Source organism: Entelurus aequoreus, linkage group LG10 (assembly GCF_033978785.1).
Source record: "Entelurus aequoreus isolate RoL-2023_Sb linkage group LG10, RoL_Eaeq_v1.1, whole genome shotgun sequence".
NCBI classification, from domain to species: Eukaryota; Metazoa; Chordata; class Actinopteri; order Syngnathiformes; family Syngnathidae; genus Entelurus; species Entelurus aequoreus.
Genome location: NC_084740.1, coordinates 71287705 through 71304417, shown reverse-complemented (window position 1 = coordinate 71304417; position 16713 = coordinate 71287705). Strand labels below are relative to the sequence as shown.

General features: G+C 38.2%; 1 protein-coding gene across 1 annotated transcript in view; it reads left to right on the top strand.

Moving 5' to 3' along the window:
- The first annotated feature begins 227 nt into the window (after nt 1-227).
- The window catches only part of LOC133658998 (telomere-associated protein RIF1-like), a 45242-nt gene continuing 28756 nt past the window's right edge, over nt 228-16713 (top strand). The window contains exons 1-8 of the mRNA XM_062061584.1: nt 228-438; nt 6524-6650; nt 10534-10612; nt 10681-10777; nt 10840-10970; nt 11053-11147; nt 15687-15876; nt 15963-16055. Coding sequence (XP_061917568.1) covers nt 6535-6650; nt 10534-10612; nt 10681-10777; nt 10840-10970; nt 11053-11147; nt 15687-15876; nt 15963-16055 — 801 coding nt within the window. The 5' untranslated portion in view covers nt 228-438; nt 6524-6534. The remainder of the gene's footprint in view (nt 439-6523; nt 6651-10533; nt 10613-10680; nt 10778-10839; nt 10971-11052; nt 11148-15686; nt 15877-15962; nt 16056-16713) is intronic.

Here is a 16713-nt window from a genome sequence, read left to right as displayed (position 1 = left end):
ATTATTGCTTTTCGACGGCTTTGTTTTTTTTAATGTTTTTGTGTTGCAACATAAAATGATCATAAACCAATCGGGTTTTGTTTTTATGACCTAAATATACTCTGACCGCCGGTTTACATGACTTGTGTCATGTATTATTCTCCCCTTTGCTGTACATTTTGTAGTCATCGTGCTCCTTATAAGGTAAAAACGGGGGCTGGGCCGGATGTGACGTCGATTGGGGGGTCAAAGGTGATTTGACGTTTCCGAGAGGTTTGGCGCCAGCTATTTCGCGGGGCGAAAGCACAAGGCGTCGTGTTTTCAAACACAAGCAAAAAGGCCGAGTGTCGTGCAGAAAGCAAGCCGAGGTGCTGAGCTCGATAGGCGGACACTTTAGTAGCGCTCGTCCCCTTCTCGGTTTTCTGCTTCGAACAGTGCGTCATCGCTGCGGACCGCCAGGTGAGCTTATGAGGAGTTTTGTGTGTGCGTGGGGCGTATGTTTGACTGTCTGACACTAAATGTAATGCTTGCATTATTATCTAATTATCGTGTATTTTACGTCCCAATAAACACTAATTTATGTTAGCCAATACCTGTTAGCTTAGCACACGCGTGTTCGCGGCGCGCTTGCTAGCAATGCTACCTTGCCAGTTAACTTTTTAACATTCTTGTTAGTTTCTAAAATGTGTGGCAAGTGTTTGTAACCAATCATAATCCTCGTAAGAAAAGTGTCTTTTAATGTACAGTTATTTGTCTGCGTGATGAGATAACGGGGCTGCTAATGGTGTGGTGTGTTAGCATTGGTTAGCATTAGCTGTTTACCTATAATCGTACACATTATCTATCTTACTTTTTTTATACCTGTTCTTTGTGTTGATACTTCTCATGTGAAAGTTGTTTTATTGGTCCTCTGAGTCAGTTTCTATATTTGAATCTCCCCATAGGAAACAATGGGAATGGAAATAGTCTATTCCAGGGTCAAACTTTCCCCTTTTAGGTAACATAATTAAGGCATACAAGTGTAAGTAGGGCTGCAATGATTAATCGAGTAAATTGATGAATTTGATTAGCATAAAGTGTTGATTCATATTATAGTATAGAATAGAGTTTTATTGTAATTATTACAGTGAACAGGTTCAAAGAACAACGAAATTAAAGCAGATCCCCTAAGGTGCATACACAATAATTTAGTAATATAAATAGTAAAAAAAGATAAAGAAGATATGTATCTATATATATGTATATATATCCACACACACATCCATACATATTCAAGATTGTTTATTGTCATATGCACAGTTAAACAGTTTGCCGTACAATGAAAATCTTACTTTGCTAGTCCACCCTTCAACAAGTCACACGGTACTTAGCTAAAAATAAAAATTAAAAATGTATATACAAGGCACAGTAAGTAACATAACATTATTGCACATTCTGATTGGCAGTCAACAGTATAAATATGGAGGTGACATTTGGTCACAGCATCAGTTAAAGTGTCTTTAATGATCAAAGGTGAAAAGTGTCTACAGTGATGGTTCACAGTTCGGGGGTGGTCATGGTAGCTGTCTTTTGTTCAAAAAGATAAAAGTAAAACGGGGGGGGCTAGCATTCACAAGTTAGCATTCACAAGCCTGATGGCCTGTGGGTAGAAACTGTTTGTCAGTCTCGTAGTCCTGGATTTCAGGCTCCTGTATCGTCTGCCTGATGGTAGGAGGCTGAAGAGACTGTGCTGGGGGTGTGTACTGTCCTTTATGATGTTATGTTGCATGTATACTAGGGGTGTGGGAAAAAATCGATTCGTTTCGAATCGCGATTCTCACGTTGTGCGATTCGGAATCGATTCTCATTTTTAAAAAATCGATTTTTTTTTTTCCCCCATTTTTTTTTTCCCCTTAATTTTTTTAAATTAATCAATCCAACAAAACAATACACAACAATACCATAACAATGCAATCCAATTCCAAACCCGACCCAGAACCACTCAGAACAGCAATAAACAGAGCAACTGAGAGGAGACACAGACACGACACAGAACAAACCAAAAGTAGTGAAACAAAAATTAATATCAACAACAACAGTATCAATATTAGTTACAATTTCAACATAGCAGTGATTAAAAATCCCTCATTGACATTATCATTAGACATTTATAAAAAAAAAGAATAGTGTCACAGTGGCTTACACTTGCATCACATCTCATAACCTTGACAACACACTGTGTCCAATATTTTCACAAAGATAAAATAAGTCATATTTTTGATTAATTTAATAGTTAAAACAAATTTACATTATTGCAGTCAGTTGATAAAACATTGTCCTTTACAATTATAAAAGCTTTTTACAAAAATCTACTACTCTGCTTGATCCTGCTGAAATCCTATGTATTGAATGAATAGAGAATCCTTTTGAATCGGGAAAATATCGTTTTTGAATTGAGAATCGCGTTGAATCGAAAAAAATTGATTTTGAATCGGAAAAAAATCGATTTGGAATCGAATCGTGACCCCAAGAATCGATATTGAATCGAATCGTGGGACACCCAAAGATTCACAGCCCTAATATATACATATACACATATAACATTATTGCACATTATAGTCCCAAAAAATAAAAAGACATGACACATGAGGACATGACAGACACATTGTGCTCACTCAGGCCTGTTTAATGCTACTATGGGTCTTGGGTAAAAACTGTTTTTTACTCTATTTGTGCCCCCTTTTACATGTTTATGTTTTATGTTGCTTCAATTAATCGTGTATCTAATAAACATTTCGAAAATTCAGACCACATAAAAGAAGGTAAAACAAGTTCAGTAAAAGGTAAATATAAGATAAAATAAGGTAATACAATTAAATTAAAGGTATACGAAGGTGGGGAAGAAGGTAGATGGAGGTAAAATAAGGTACATAAAATGCAAACAAATTTAAAGGTAAATAGTAGGTAGATGTAGTAATCTAGAAGGTAAAAAAATAGGCACCGTATTTTTCGGACTATAAGTCGCAGTTTTTTTCATAGTTTGGCCGGGGGTGCGACTTATACTCAGGAGCGACTTATGTGTGAAATTATTAACACATTACCGTAAAATATCAAATAATATTATTTAGCTCATTCACATAAGAGACTAGACGTATAAGATTTCATGGGATTTAGCGATTAGGAGTGACATATTGTTTGGTAAACGTATAGCATGTTCTATATGTTATAGTTATTTGAATGACTCTTACCATAATATGTTTCGTTAACATACCAGGCACGTTTTCAGTTGGTTATTTATGCATCATATAACGTACACTTATTTAGCCGGTTGTTCACTATTCTTTATTTATTTTAAGTTACTTTTCAAATTTCTATTCTTGGTGTTGGGTTTTATCAAATAAATTTCCCCAAAAAATGCGACTTATACTCCAGTGCGACTTATGTTTTTTTCTCTTCTTTATTATGCATTTTCGGCCGGTGCGACTTATACTCAGAAAAATACGGTAAATGAAATGCTAATGAACTAAATTAAAGGTAAAAGACAGCCAAAGAAAGTAAATAGATGCTAAATGAAAGGTAAAAAAGAAATATAGAATTTAAAGGTTGGCCAAATAGGTCAAATAAGAGATTGAAAAATGTATAAGAAGTTAAAGAGAAGATAAAAGGAGCTTAATAAAAGGTTAAAAGAAGGTAAAAATAATGAATAATACTTCACTAAATAGTAGATAAAATAAGTTCAATAGAAGGTAAAAGGTAAATATAAGATCAAATAAGGTAATAGAAGTAAATTCAAGGTACAGGAAGGTGGGGAAAAGGTAGATGAAGGTAAAATAAGGTAAACAAAATGAAAAAAAACCAAAAGGTAAATAGTAGGTAGATGTAGTAATCAAAAAGTGAAATAGAAGGTCAAATAGGTAAATAAAATGCTAATGAACTAAAATGAAGGTAAAGACAGTCAATAGATGGTAAATAAGAGGTAAATGAAAGGTAAAAAAGAAATATGGAATGTAAAGGTTGGGCTAATAGGTCAAATAAAAGATTGAAAAATGTAAAAAGTTAAAGAGAAGATAAAAGGAGGTTAATAAAAGGTTAAAAGAAAGTAAAAATAATGAATAATAATTCACTAAATAGTAGATAAAATAAGTTCAATAGAAGGTAACTATAAAAAGGAATATCGAAGGTAATGAGGGTTATGGCAAATACAACGATCTTTAACTATTTTCCCTAAGATAGGCAATGAGGCGATTAAGTGTGTTGTATTAGGTGAATGACCTTCATTATGCTTTGAATGTAAGTGAGCGCAGCATTTAGTCATATCACCCAATGCAAACAACCTTCCCTAGTCATGGTGCGAAAAAATAGATTCTAACCAACACAAAAAGTCAACAACCATGGTGACACACAACACAATCTGCTCACTGAAATTTGTGGACATTATAAAAAACGTCAATGCACCATAAAAATGCCAAATTACACACATTTACAAAGCATGATGGGGAAAAATGCAAACCACTTCACACTTATACATTTTTGACGCATTTTGGCTGCTTGATATTTCTGATTGGACACCAAACTTTGAGGTCATGGAAGTAAACAAGGTAGAAGTCGAACTTTCACATACTCTTAATATCCAACTACAGTATATTAATTATATTTCCATCATATCAATATGATATATGTACCATAATTTCCGGACTATAAGCCGCACCTGACTATAAGCCGCACCAGCTAAATTTAGGGGAAAATACAGATTGCTCCATATATAAGCCGCACCCGACTATAAGCCGCAGGGTTTTGATGTGTAATTACCGTAGTATATAGGGGTTCCTGCTACCACGGAGGGGATTGTCGGGACAGAGATGACTGTTTGGGAACGCAAAGCGTCCCATTTATTAACAATAAATCTTTCAATCATTCAATCAAACTTTCACATCTTTGACATGGCGAACAGCATTCGTGCACAGTACAAATAATACAACGGTGCAAAGTAATACAAAGTGCTCGCCTGTACGTTATCAAAATAACCAGCCTACCGGTATATGAAAAGTCAGTCTTTAATCATTGTGTCATCGTCTTCCTCCTGCGTACTAAAACCACCGAAATCCTCTTCGTCGGTGTCGGACAAGAACAGGCCGCAAATAAGCCGCACCGTTGTATAAGCCGCAGGGACCAGAACGAGGGGAAAAAGTAGCGGCTTATAGTCCGGAAATTACGGTATATGTGTTACTTTATATGATTTTGGCCCTCGCCCCAATTTTTTTCAGTCTAATGCGGCCTCAAAGTGAAAAAGTTGGGACACCCCTGAATTAAACCAACTAATCAATGGATTACTTGATTACTAAAATACTTGGTAGCTTCAGCCCTTATGTGTAGCACTGCAAGGCTAGTGTAAAATGGTCGTGACGATGTAAGCTCCAAAAGCTGTTCTGTTTTGCCACACCCCTATTGAAGAATAATACATGAAATATAAATATCCATCCATTTTCTACCACTTGTCCCTTTTGGGGTTCCCAGGGGGCTGGAGCCTATCCCAGCTGCACATGTATGTAAAATGTATAACACAGGTGTATGATACTGTATGTCAGGGATGTCAAACGTACGGCCCGAGGGCCGGATCAGGCCCGCGAACAGGTTTTAACCGGCCCGCGGGATGAGTTCGCTAAGTATAAAATTACCCTGAAATGTTTTAATGAAAAAAAACAGCTGTTTTAAATGTGTCCACCGGATGTAGCAATAGCAACTCTTTGTATCTTTGTAGATGATGCTACATATGTACAAAATAAACCACATGATGTTTGTACGTCAGTCGAGGAAAATTATCAACTTACATGAATAACATCCTGTAATTTGATTTTGATAAAATCTATCTGTGTTGGCCCTGCGATGAGGTGGCGACTTGTCCAGGGTGTACCCCGCCTTCCGGCCGAATTAAGCTGAAATAGGCTCCAGCACCCCCAGCGACCCCGAACGGGACAAGCGGTAGAAATCGGATGGATGTATAAAAAAAATATATCTTGATAGATTGAAAATTAACCCCAATGCGTTGACTGATTAACATTATCACTTAATGTATTCAGAAAATATAAATAACAACAAATAAAGTATATATACTATTGACCGCAACAGGTAATTGTAAAAAAGAAAAAACAACAACATTATGATTTGTAAATTTTCAGAATGTGCTTGTTCTATTTTTAAACAAAGAAAACAATCTGAAGTTGTCTTTATTTTTCAGTTATTGTGCCGTGATTTTACCAGTCCGGCCCACCTGGGAGTAGATTTTTCTCCATGTGGCCCCCGATCTAAAATGAGTTTGACACCCCTGCTGTATATAGTTATACAACTAATACAGTAAGTTGGCCAATAAAATGAACTACATCCTAATAGGTTCTGTTAGCTCATCTATGGTTATCATCACATTTTCCCGGGCTCACGTCACCATCAAGCCAAAGGAAGAAGAAAAAAATCTGCAACTTTTAAGTTATGTTTTTTCCCCAAAATTGTACAAGTGTTTGAATTCAGGAGTTCCACAGTTCTATGATGTTGTCGTGTGTTCCTCCCGAAGGCTGTGTAACGATGATGGCGTCGGCAGAGCCTCCCAGCGCCTTCAGCATCGTCCCCCTGCTGGAGTGTCTGGAGGACGGCGCCGCTGGACGCCCTGAGCAGACCGACGCCTATCTCACCATTGCCAAGTAGGCCTCATATTGCCACCCGTCACCGCTTCTTTCAGTAGTGATGATTCCAGGATTATGGCCCGAGCAGAAAGACGACATTGTAGTTACGTAAGGGCCTGCTGCGAAGCAAGCAGCCCATATTAAAATTGCTTGGACTTATGGAACCGGCCAAAGAACCCCAACGTATCTTGTATCGTTGGAAAGGTCTCGCCGGCACCTACAACACTACTTAATTTTTGGACCGTTTAGTGTTACCATGGCGACGCTATAAAGGGAAAAGACTCAATGGGCCCATTGATTAGGTACACTTTGCCCTATTGATTAGGTACGCACCCTTACAATAGTAGATTTGTTTTGCAAACTGCAGAATGAAGTAGCATTACCTCTTCTCAATTTCCTCATTTTTCAAGCGATTTAAACTGTTCCAATTTGCAAACGTTCAGTACATTCAGGACATGCTATCTTGCTAGGTGTGAGCATGCTAACTATTAGCATTTTAAAATTTTAGCTATTTTACTCCTATAAAAATATATACTGGGCATGGTGTAGGTACATTAAATAACTGCTTCGCCACTTTTGGTATTTTCTCCTATCTTGCCAACGCTTTATACTCGCGTTTTGGCTAATTTTGTATGTTTAGGCCTAAAAATCATTGATTTTGATACTTGGCGCCATTTTAAAAGTATGCTAACTTCTCCGGTGTTAGCATGCTGTTGTTTTATGCCAGCATTTTGGTAAAATGTATTCGTATAAACCTAAAAAAATCACGACGTTCGATACTTGGTGCCCACTTAGAAGTATGTTCACTTTTCTTAAGTTCTCATGCTAATGTTAGCATGTTAATGTTTTTTGCTAGTCCGTAGCATTTCAGCTATTTTTTATCATTTGAACCTAAAATACATGGATTTTGAGACTTTGTCTCCATCTTGCAAGCATGTTAACTCTTCCTATTATAATATGTTAAAGTGAGCATGCAAACATTAGCATGTTAACATTTTATGTGAACTTTTTCATACTTGGCACAATTTTAAAAGTATGTTAAATTATCTTATGTTAGCATGCTAACATTAGCATACTATCCTATTATACTGACATTATAGCTAATTTTGTATGTTTAACCCTAAAAATCATGGATTTTGATACTTGGCGCCATCTTAGAAGTATGCTTACTGAACTTCTCTTAGGTTGGCATACTAACATTAGCATACCATATTTTTCGGACTATAAGTCGCAGTTTTTTTCATAGTTTGGTGCGACTTATACTCAGGAGCGACTTATGTGTGAAATTATTAACACATTACCGTAAAATATCAAATAATATTTAGCTCATTCACGTAAGAGACTAGACGTATAAGATTTCATGGGATTTAGCGATTAGGAGTGACCGATTGTTTGGTAAACGTATAGCATGTTCTATATGTTATAGTTATTTGAATGACTCTTACCATAATATGTTACGTTAACATACCAGGCACGTTCTCAGTTGGTTATTTATGCGTCACATAACGTACACTTATTCAGCCTGTTGTTCACTATTCTTTATTTATTTTCAATTGCCTTTCAAATGTCTATTCTTGGTGTTGGGTTTTATCAAATACATTTCCCCAAAAAATGCGACTTATACTCCAGTGCGACATACATATGTTTTTTTCCTTCTTTATTATGCATTTTGGGCCGGTGCGACTTATACTCCGAAAAATACGGTACTATCCTATTATTCTGGCATTTTAGCTAATTTTGTATGTTTAACCCTGAAAATCATGGATTTTTATACCTGGCGCCATCTTAGAAGTATGCTTCTTGTACTTCTCTTATGTTTGCATGCTAACATTAGCATACTAAAATAAAATACTGAGATTCTACCTAATTTTGAATGTTTAACCCAGTGCTTCTCAAATATTTTCTGTTACGCCCTCCCAGGAAGAAAAAAACATTTCTCCCCCCCCCCCCCCACTCTCCACCATGCCTATGAATAGTATCATTTGTGTATGAAATTGTTATAACTATACCTCTGCATATTATTGTAAGCATTTTAATACTAAAGGAAACAACACCCCCCCCCTCGCCACTATTTGAGAAGGAATGGTTTAACCCTAAAAATCATGGATTTTGATACTTGGTGCCATCTTAGAAGTATTCTTACTGTACTTCTCTTATGTAAGCATGCTACTATTAGCATGTTAATGTTTTATGCTAGCATTGTAGCTAATTTTGATCAGTTAAATCTAAAATGTGTGGGTTTTGAAAGATGTCTCCATCTTGCAAGTATGTTAACTGCTAACAAGCTAACGTTAGCATGTTAAAGTTTTATCCTTGCCTTTTAGTTTCATTTAACCCTGGGCTGGAGGTTCACAGCACAGATAACAAGCACGTCAAAGTTTGTGCGGGAATTTTTTAAGTTAACATTCTATGGGTTTCCTCGCTTTTTTAGGCTTTCGCTTGCATGAAAAGTCATCAAAGGATGACCCAGTAAAAATGTAATTTTCGGGGCTGGAACACTAATCCTAACATCTCGTGCAGTAGCGCCCCCTTATTCAGTTTAAAAGAAATTGCAGTTGGCGAACAACAGGACGCACACATCAAGTCTCAAAAAGCCATGTTCACAAGTTGTCTTTTGGGGACAAATCGGGTCGTACTTCGACCTGGAGGACTTTGACCAAATGAGCCCAAATCAAAACCAGGTGTCCCAGAATGATGGACGGTGACAAAGTGCGTCAAGTATTAGACCACGCCACAGGATGCGGGCGGGGCTTGGCGACAAACTTTGAAGTCAGTCGGACGATTCGCCACAAAAATGTAAACTGGTACTCTTCAACATGGGGTCTGCAAGAGGGTTGTGACATTTTTGGTTGATGAAACTTTATATATTAATTCCCCCTGGATCTTTTGTCATACATGATATTTACATATACATTGCCATTAATCCAACACGCTGTAGTGTAGATTATAAATGGCATTTGCATGGCCACCCTACTCACTGTACCCTGCAGGTTTAAAATGAAAACATTAATTGTTTTTAGGGCTAAGAATCTTTAGGCACCACATGATTCGGACCTTGGGGATAACGATTCAAATCAGAATCGTTTCTCGATTCAAAATCAATACTTTTTTTATTTTTATTATTTTTTTAAAAACATTGGGTACCAGTTCTATGACTAACTACATTTCTCCAAAAATAGATTAACAGTTCTGGTAATTATTAATATTACTTAAAAGAAAACTGGTTTCCATAACATTCTACCCAAACATTTAATAAAGTCAAATACAAATAAGGCAACAAGAAAAGTATCCAATAATTCTCTTTTCTAGAGTAAATCTGTACAGCAAATATGGACATCTATGTCAACAATATTATTTGCCTGGCTGGACAGGACAGATTAAAAATAAATATATATATATATATATATAATTTTTTTTTCAAAGTGGATTTTTGATTTTTTGAAATCGATTAAGATTCATTGAAAGAATCGCGATTCATTCGAAAATCGATTTTCTTTGACATCCCCTAATAGTTATACTATTAGCATTTAAGATGGCTAGCAATTGGTGCTCTGGCTGCCAGCTAGCAGGACAAGCTGGGCTGTAGCCGCTAGCTAGCGACACCATAATGTATTCTTTGAATCTCTTCATCAGTCTGGGGGTCTTTGTCCTGGAAGACGTTGAAGACCCCTGATTTAAACCTGGTACTCGGCTCCATTGATCATAATTACTAAACATTAGTAGGTATGAAGAAGATGTGGCCTTGAAAAAGTGTGTAGGCCACGTTCTAAATAAGTCACAGCGCCACCCCGTAATGTTTGTTTAATCTGACTGTATAAAAAATTAAATAATGAAGAAGTTATTAAATAATTTTAGATTGTTATTTCGTTTTTTAATTGATTTTTTCCCCCCAATTTTGCAGCCGCCTCAGTGGAGAGGAAGGTCGGCAGTTTCTCCCTGCAGTTGAAAAGCACTTTTCCCGTCTGGGCGCGGCCATCTTGGTGAGTTTTGAGTTTTTCATAGCGCGCGGCGACATCACCGTCATAACGCCATGTCTTGGCGTCCTCAGGCCCACGTCAGCAGTCCACACGCCGAGCTGAGCCAAGCGGCCTTGCAGGCGTTGGGGTTTTGTCTCTACCATTCGCACGTCGTCTCGCAAGTTTCCGGTATGTTGATTTTTTAATTTGTATGTCACAGATGTGAATAAACCAGTACTCACATTTTCCAGAAACCTTGGCCGCCGATATCCTGTCTGCACTTTGCTCGGTGGTGTCTAATTCCACGGAGAAGAACACCTGCACACGGGCATTGTGGGTCATCTCCAAACAGAGCTTCTCCACCGACGTGGTGGGAAAAAAAGTGAGCGCGCCAGACCGGAGGCTGCCGGTCCGTCTTTCCGGTCGCACCGCGCAGAGGTTCTGACCTTTGTCCTTTGTTTCAGGTCCCGTTTATCCTGGCGATGCTGGAGAGCATTTGGAGCAAAGGCGACGTCCAGTCTGTGGTGATGGAACACGAGGCTTTGAACGTGATCATCAGGTAACGTGTGTCGTAACGAGGTCATAGGGCCGTCTTTTAAAACACTAACGGTACACAAAAATTTCGGTTCGGTACCTACCTCGGTTTAGAGGTCACGGTTCGGTTCATTTTCGGTACAGTAAGAAAACAACAAAATATAAATTTTTTGGTTATTTATTTACCAAATTTGCAAAATCTTCCATCCATCCATCCATTTTCTACCGCTTGTCCCTTTTGGGGTCGTGGGGGGTGCTGGAGCCTATCTCAGCTGCATTCGGGCGGAAGGCGGGGTACACCCTGGACAAGTCGCCACCTCATCACAGGGCCAACACAGATAGACAGACAACATTCACACTCACATTCACACACTAGAGCCAATTTAGTGTTGCAAAATCTTCCACCAAAAATATTTTTCTTAGTGGAATATTTGATGTGAAGTAATCAGAACCTTGGTTAGGTCAATAATTCATAATAACATTGATTTTGATTCAATATTATGTTTTGAGCGATGACAGTTTGACAAAAAAAAAACAGCATTATTTTATTAGTCAACATTGCAACTTTTTCTAAATTACATTTAACCTTTAAGCTTTTTTATTTCACTTTTGTTATGTTTTTCTTTATTTTAATAGTATTTTTAGAATGTGCCGTGGGCCTTTAAAACATTAGCTGTGGGCCGCAAATGGCCTCCGGGGCACACTTTTGACACTCCTGCTATAAATAATAAAAAAATTTAATCTGATAAATCTTTGGATAAAAAGCAGAGCCTGGCGACGCATGCGCGTTTATCATAACTCTCTCGCTCTCTCTATCTCTGCCCCTCCCTCACCAATTCTGCTGCGCGCACAGTTTGTTTTGTTTTTAACCCCTTCTCAACCCTGAACGTACATTGAAAATTCACGCAACCCTAACTCAAAATGCCGGACATTTGAGGCATTTAAGGAACTCTGCCCTGACAGCTCCGCAAAAGAGGACATGTCCGGTGAAAAGAGAACGTATGGTCAGTCTATCGTAGCCCATTAGCTGCTAGCATGCCGTGTGTTGTGCCTCGGTGTGCATTGTTTACACAACGTGCGTTACGCTACTTAATATGTCCGTGTGGGAACTCGTTTGGTACACCTCCGAACCGAACCGGAACCCCCGTACCGAAACGGTTCAATACAAACCGTTACACCCCTAATAAATATATATATATATGAATATATGTATGTGTATATATATATATATATATATATATATATATATATATATATATATATATATATATATATATATATATATGAATATATGTATATATATATATATATATGAATATATGTATATATGAATATATGATGAGCATTGGAAAGAGTACAGTTGGTGTTTAAAAACATTTAAAAAATGTATATTTTTTAAACACTAACACAACTAAATGCTCATCGTGTATATTTATTAGATTTCAACCTTTAGTAAGGACTGATGGAAAAACAAAAATCCATAAAAGATGGTCACAATTAGAGATCTAACGATTACTTGTCTTTGATGATAAATTGCGTGAAAAGTCCAGACGGTTAGTACTACCATTTTAAATTAAAATGATGGTAAAACCGCTATGACTGCAGTACCATAAACAACTACACTGGTGATGCTGTTCATTTCCTGGCAGAAGAAAGTAGGGCTGGGCGATAAAACGATATTTATATATGTCGTGGCAGACACGTAATTGATATCAATAAAAAATGCGTTTGATAAAAGGTTCGAAAGTTAAAGTTCCAATGATAGTCACACACACTAGGTGTAGTGAAATTTGTCCTCGGCATTTGACTCATCCCCTTGTTCACCCCCTGGGAAGTGAGAGGAGCAGTGAGCAGCAGCGTGGGCCGCGCTCGGGAATCATTTGGTTATTTAACCCCCCAATTCCAACCCTTGATGCTGAGTGCCAAGCAGGGAGGTAATGGGTCCCATTTTTTGTAGTCTTTGATATGACTCGGCCGGGGTTTGAACTCACAACCTCCCAGTCTCAGGGCGGACACTCTAACCACAAGGCCACTGAAATGTTTTCCTGTTCGCCGGAAGAAAGCGGAAGTTGCAAAGCAAGGTTGGTTGCATGAACAAAATGCACTCGCTCTCTGGTAACCCAGCAACGCAGGAAGTGATCACTGATCAGTGGGCGTGACATGCTAACAGCCAATTAGGTGACAGTATCAACTATCATGATTGGGTGTGCCGTCTTGTTGTCTGGCGTTTGATTCTTTGCATGGAGTGAGAAGAGAAAGTCAAAATGAAGAAATTGTGGACAAAAGAGGAAAAGTCACCTGGACAGTATGGCAGTTTTTTGACCGTAGTCAGACCAATGTAGTAAATAATGCAAGGCACTCGTCCTACACACCACCTTCGTCACACTCACCCTTAGATAACAGCTGTAACTTCCTGGCACCAAACCTGCAGAAAGTAGTTCTTCTCAGGTTTTTCTGTTTACATTTGCACTATTTTTTTACACTCTATGAAGCATGTATCACGAGATATAAAACACTCAAATCGTGATACAGTTTTCAGCCATATCACCCAGCTCTATTGCTTGTATTCTGACACGGGACTTCTTCTCAGAAGTGAAAACCAGTGGTGGTTGACCAATTCAAGATGGCTGTTGTACAGCAAGCAGCTGATAAAGGATTATACGTCTATAGCGTTCCCAGACATATCCCACTATTGTGCTCCAGACATTCTACACGACAAAACGGATGAAAACTTGTAAAAACATGAGGTCTACAACTTCTTTGTGTGTGGCTGAGTGAAGGAAATTGGTATCAAGACTCTCCCGGATAAAATTGCATAGTTTTTGCTCAGGTAAGGTTGTATTTAGGGATACAACTAACGGTTAATTTGATAATCGATTAATCTGTCGATTATTACTTCGATTAATCGATTAATAATCGGATAAAAGAGACAAACTACATTTCTATACTATCCAGTATTTTATTGGAGAAAAAAAAAGGCATACTGGCACCATACTTATTTTGATTATTGTTTCTCAGCTGTTTGTACATCTTGCAGTTTATAAATAAAGGTTTATTTAAAAAAAACCTCTGCGCATGCGCATAGATCCAACGAATCGATGACTAAACTAATCGGCAACTATTTCAATAATCGAATTTAATCGATTAGTTGTTGCAGCCCTAGTTTTATTTATGATTTAACTTTGCGTCTACTGCCATGTTTGTTGCTGTTATATGCACGTTTACGAATAGCAAGTTTTTCCCCGTTTTTATCAAAATATAACTGTAGATGTCAACATTGTGTATGGGCTGAAAGATTAATTTATGATTGTTTATCAAAATATAACTATAGTTGTCAACATTGTGTATGACACTCGTAGCAAACGTGTTTAAGAAATACAAATAATATCAAGATAATACTTAAATGGGAAATAATAACCGTATAAATAATATATATATATATATATATATATATATATATATATATATATATATATATATATATATATATATATATATATATATATATATATATATATATATATATATATATATATAAACCTTTTACTAAGTGACCACTGCAAACTTGTGCATTCTTGTACTCTGTTCCCTTGGACTGAAGTGTGAGCTGCTTTTCTTGTTTTTTTGTAAAATTTCGCACTCTTCCACCCTTTTTCATTACCTCTCTAAAAACTGGAATCGTACAGCCGAACACAACCCAAGCATAGGGTATTTTTTTCTTCGCTAAATTGCGCCTAGTACCTATTGAGAACAGCTAGCTTGACCACCACACATATTTAATGGACGGACGTGACATCGGTAAAATCCAAGCAACTTTAATGTTTTATACCATTACATACTTAGTCATGACTCGTCAAGACCTGACCAGTGTGCTCCCTAAGTGGGCTGGGTGAAAAAACACAATGAAAAAATCTACATATATTAATATAATAATTAGAGCTGTCAAAGTTAACACAATAAGTTCGCAAAAGGTTAATTTAATGCCACTATTTATATTTAATCGCGTGTTTTGCGTCCTGTGTAACCCTCAGTCCATACTGTAGTGATGGAAAAACAAATGGAAAGCATAAATGGACAAAGAAAAATGTATATTGAGTATTTGGGTTTAGCTTGAAAGCACTGGCAGGTCGCTCCCGCCACAAGACCAAAGTTATTTCCATCCACTGTCGCCGTGGGTTGCTTTGCCAATTCTGCATTACGAGTGACCTTTTTCATCTAAGGTCACTTGCAAAGTTTGTGGATCGCGGGCTTGTTTTTAGACACATGGTTGCTTATTTGGGCTTGCTTTTCCCTGATACCAATTAACAGTGATAAACGAGTTTAATGTAGTACATATGGTTTTGGTTGCTCTCCGCAGGACCTGATTATTTTGAATTTTGGTGTATGCATTTTGATAAATTGATGGTTCGCTCGAAGGTTTCGGTTGCCATTTAGGCAATATATGATGTAAAAAAATGTTTTTATATTTTACGTGAAATTATTCAAAATCAGATCAAACTGAGCCACCGGTTGCAAACTTTTTCAGTTTCTTTGTTTTTTGTGTTGTGTGCTTGGACGCTTCCAGGCTGCTGGACCAGGTCCCTGTGCAGATGGGCGAAGGCACGGTGCGCTGGGCCAAGCTTGTCATCCCCCTGGTGGTGCACTCCGCCTCCAAAGTGCGTCTGCGTGCGGCGGCCGCCATGGAGATGAGCCTGCCGCTGCTCCTCCAAAAGCAGATGGACGTGGCCGCCGTCATGGAGCCTCTCATGTCCACGGTGCGGCGTCTGACCTCGGACTTGTGGGCAATTTTAAGATGGCGGTTATGCAGACGTAATTGACATGCTTTTTTTTATCCTCACAGAAGCTGATCCCAGAGCTGCAGAAGCTTTTCATATCAAAGAATGAAACGAACGTCCTGAAGCTCTGGTCGTTGTTTGTCAAACTTCTTGGCAAGGTAAGTGTTAATTTTCAGCAAGAACGCCATTGGTTTTTGTCATCACGTACAATTTATCGTGCGTAAACCTTCTCAGGGCCTGCAGTACTTTTTAAATATTTGCACTTTCAAGTAAGGCTGAAACGACGCGTCGACGTAGTCGACGTCATCGGTTACGTAAATACGTCGACGCCGTTTTTGTGCGTCGGCGCGTCGCATATTTACGTCACACTACCGTCATGGCGGACCGCAAAGCAGACGATCAAAGCAGACGATCAAAGCAGACGATGCGAGCGGTGCAAGCGAGGGGGGAAAAGCATGCCAAAAGTGGTCAAAAGTGTGGGAGTATTTCAATAAACGGCCTAATAATGTTGTTGTATGCACACTGTGTCGAGCGGAAATGGCCTATCATAGCAGCACAACGTAAATGAACGAACATTTGAAAAGAAAACCATCAACTAGTCAATCGTCCGCGCGAGCATACGTTGTCATCATTACACAAAAACATGACTGTGTCATTTGTATCTGCTAGGGGTGTAACGGTACGTGTTTTGTATTGAACCGTTTCGGTACGGGGCTTTCGGTTCGGCACGGGGGTGTACCGAACGAGTTTCTAAGCTAAAGCTAACTTTAGCTGCTAAAGTCTTAACAAGCTGCTTCGCTCCTCTGCGTCTGTCTC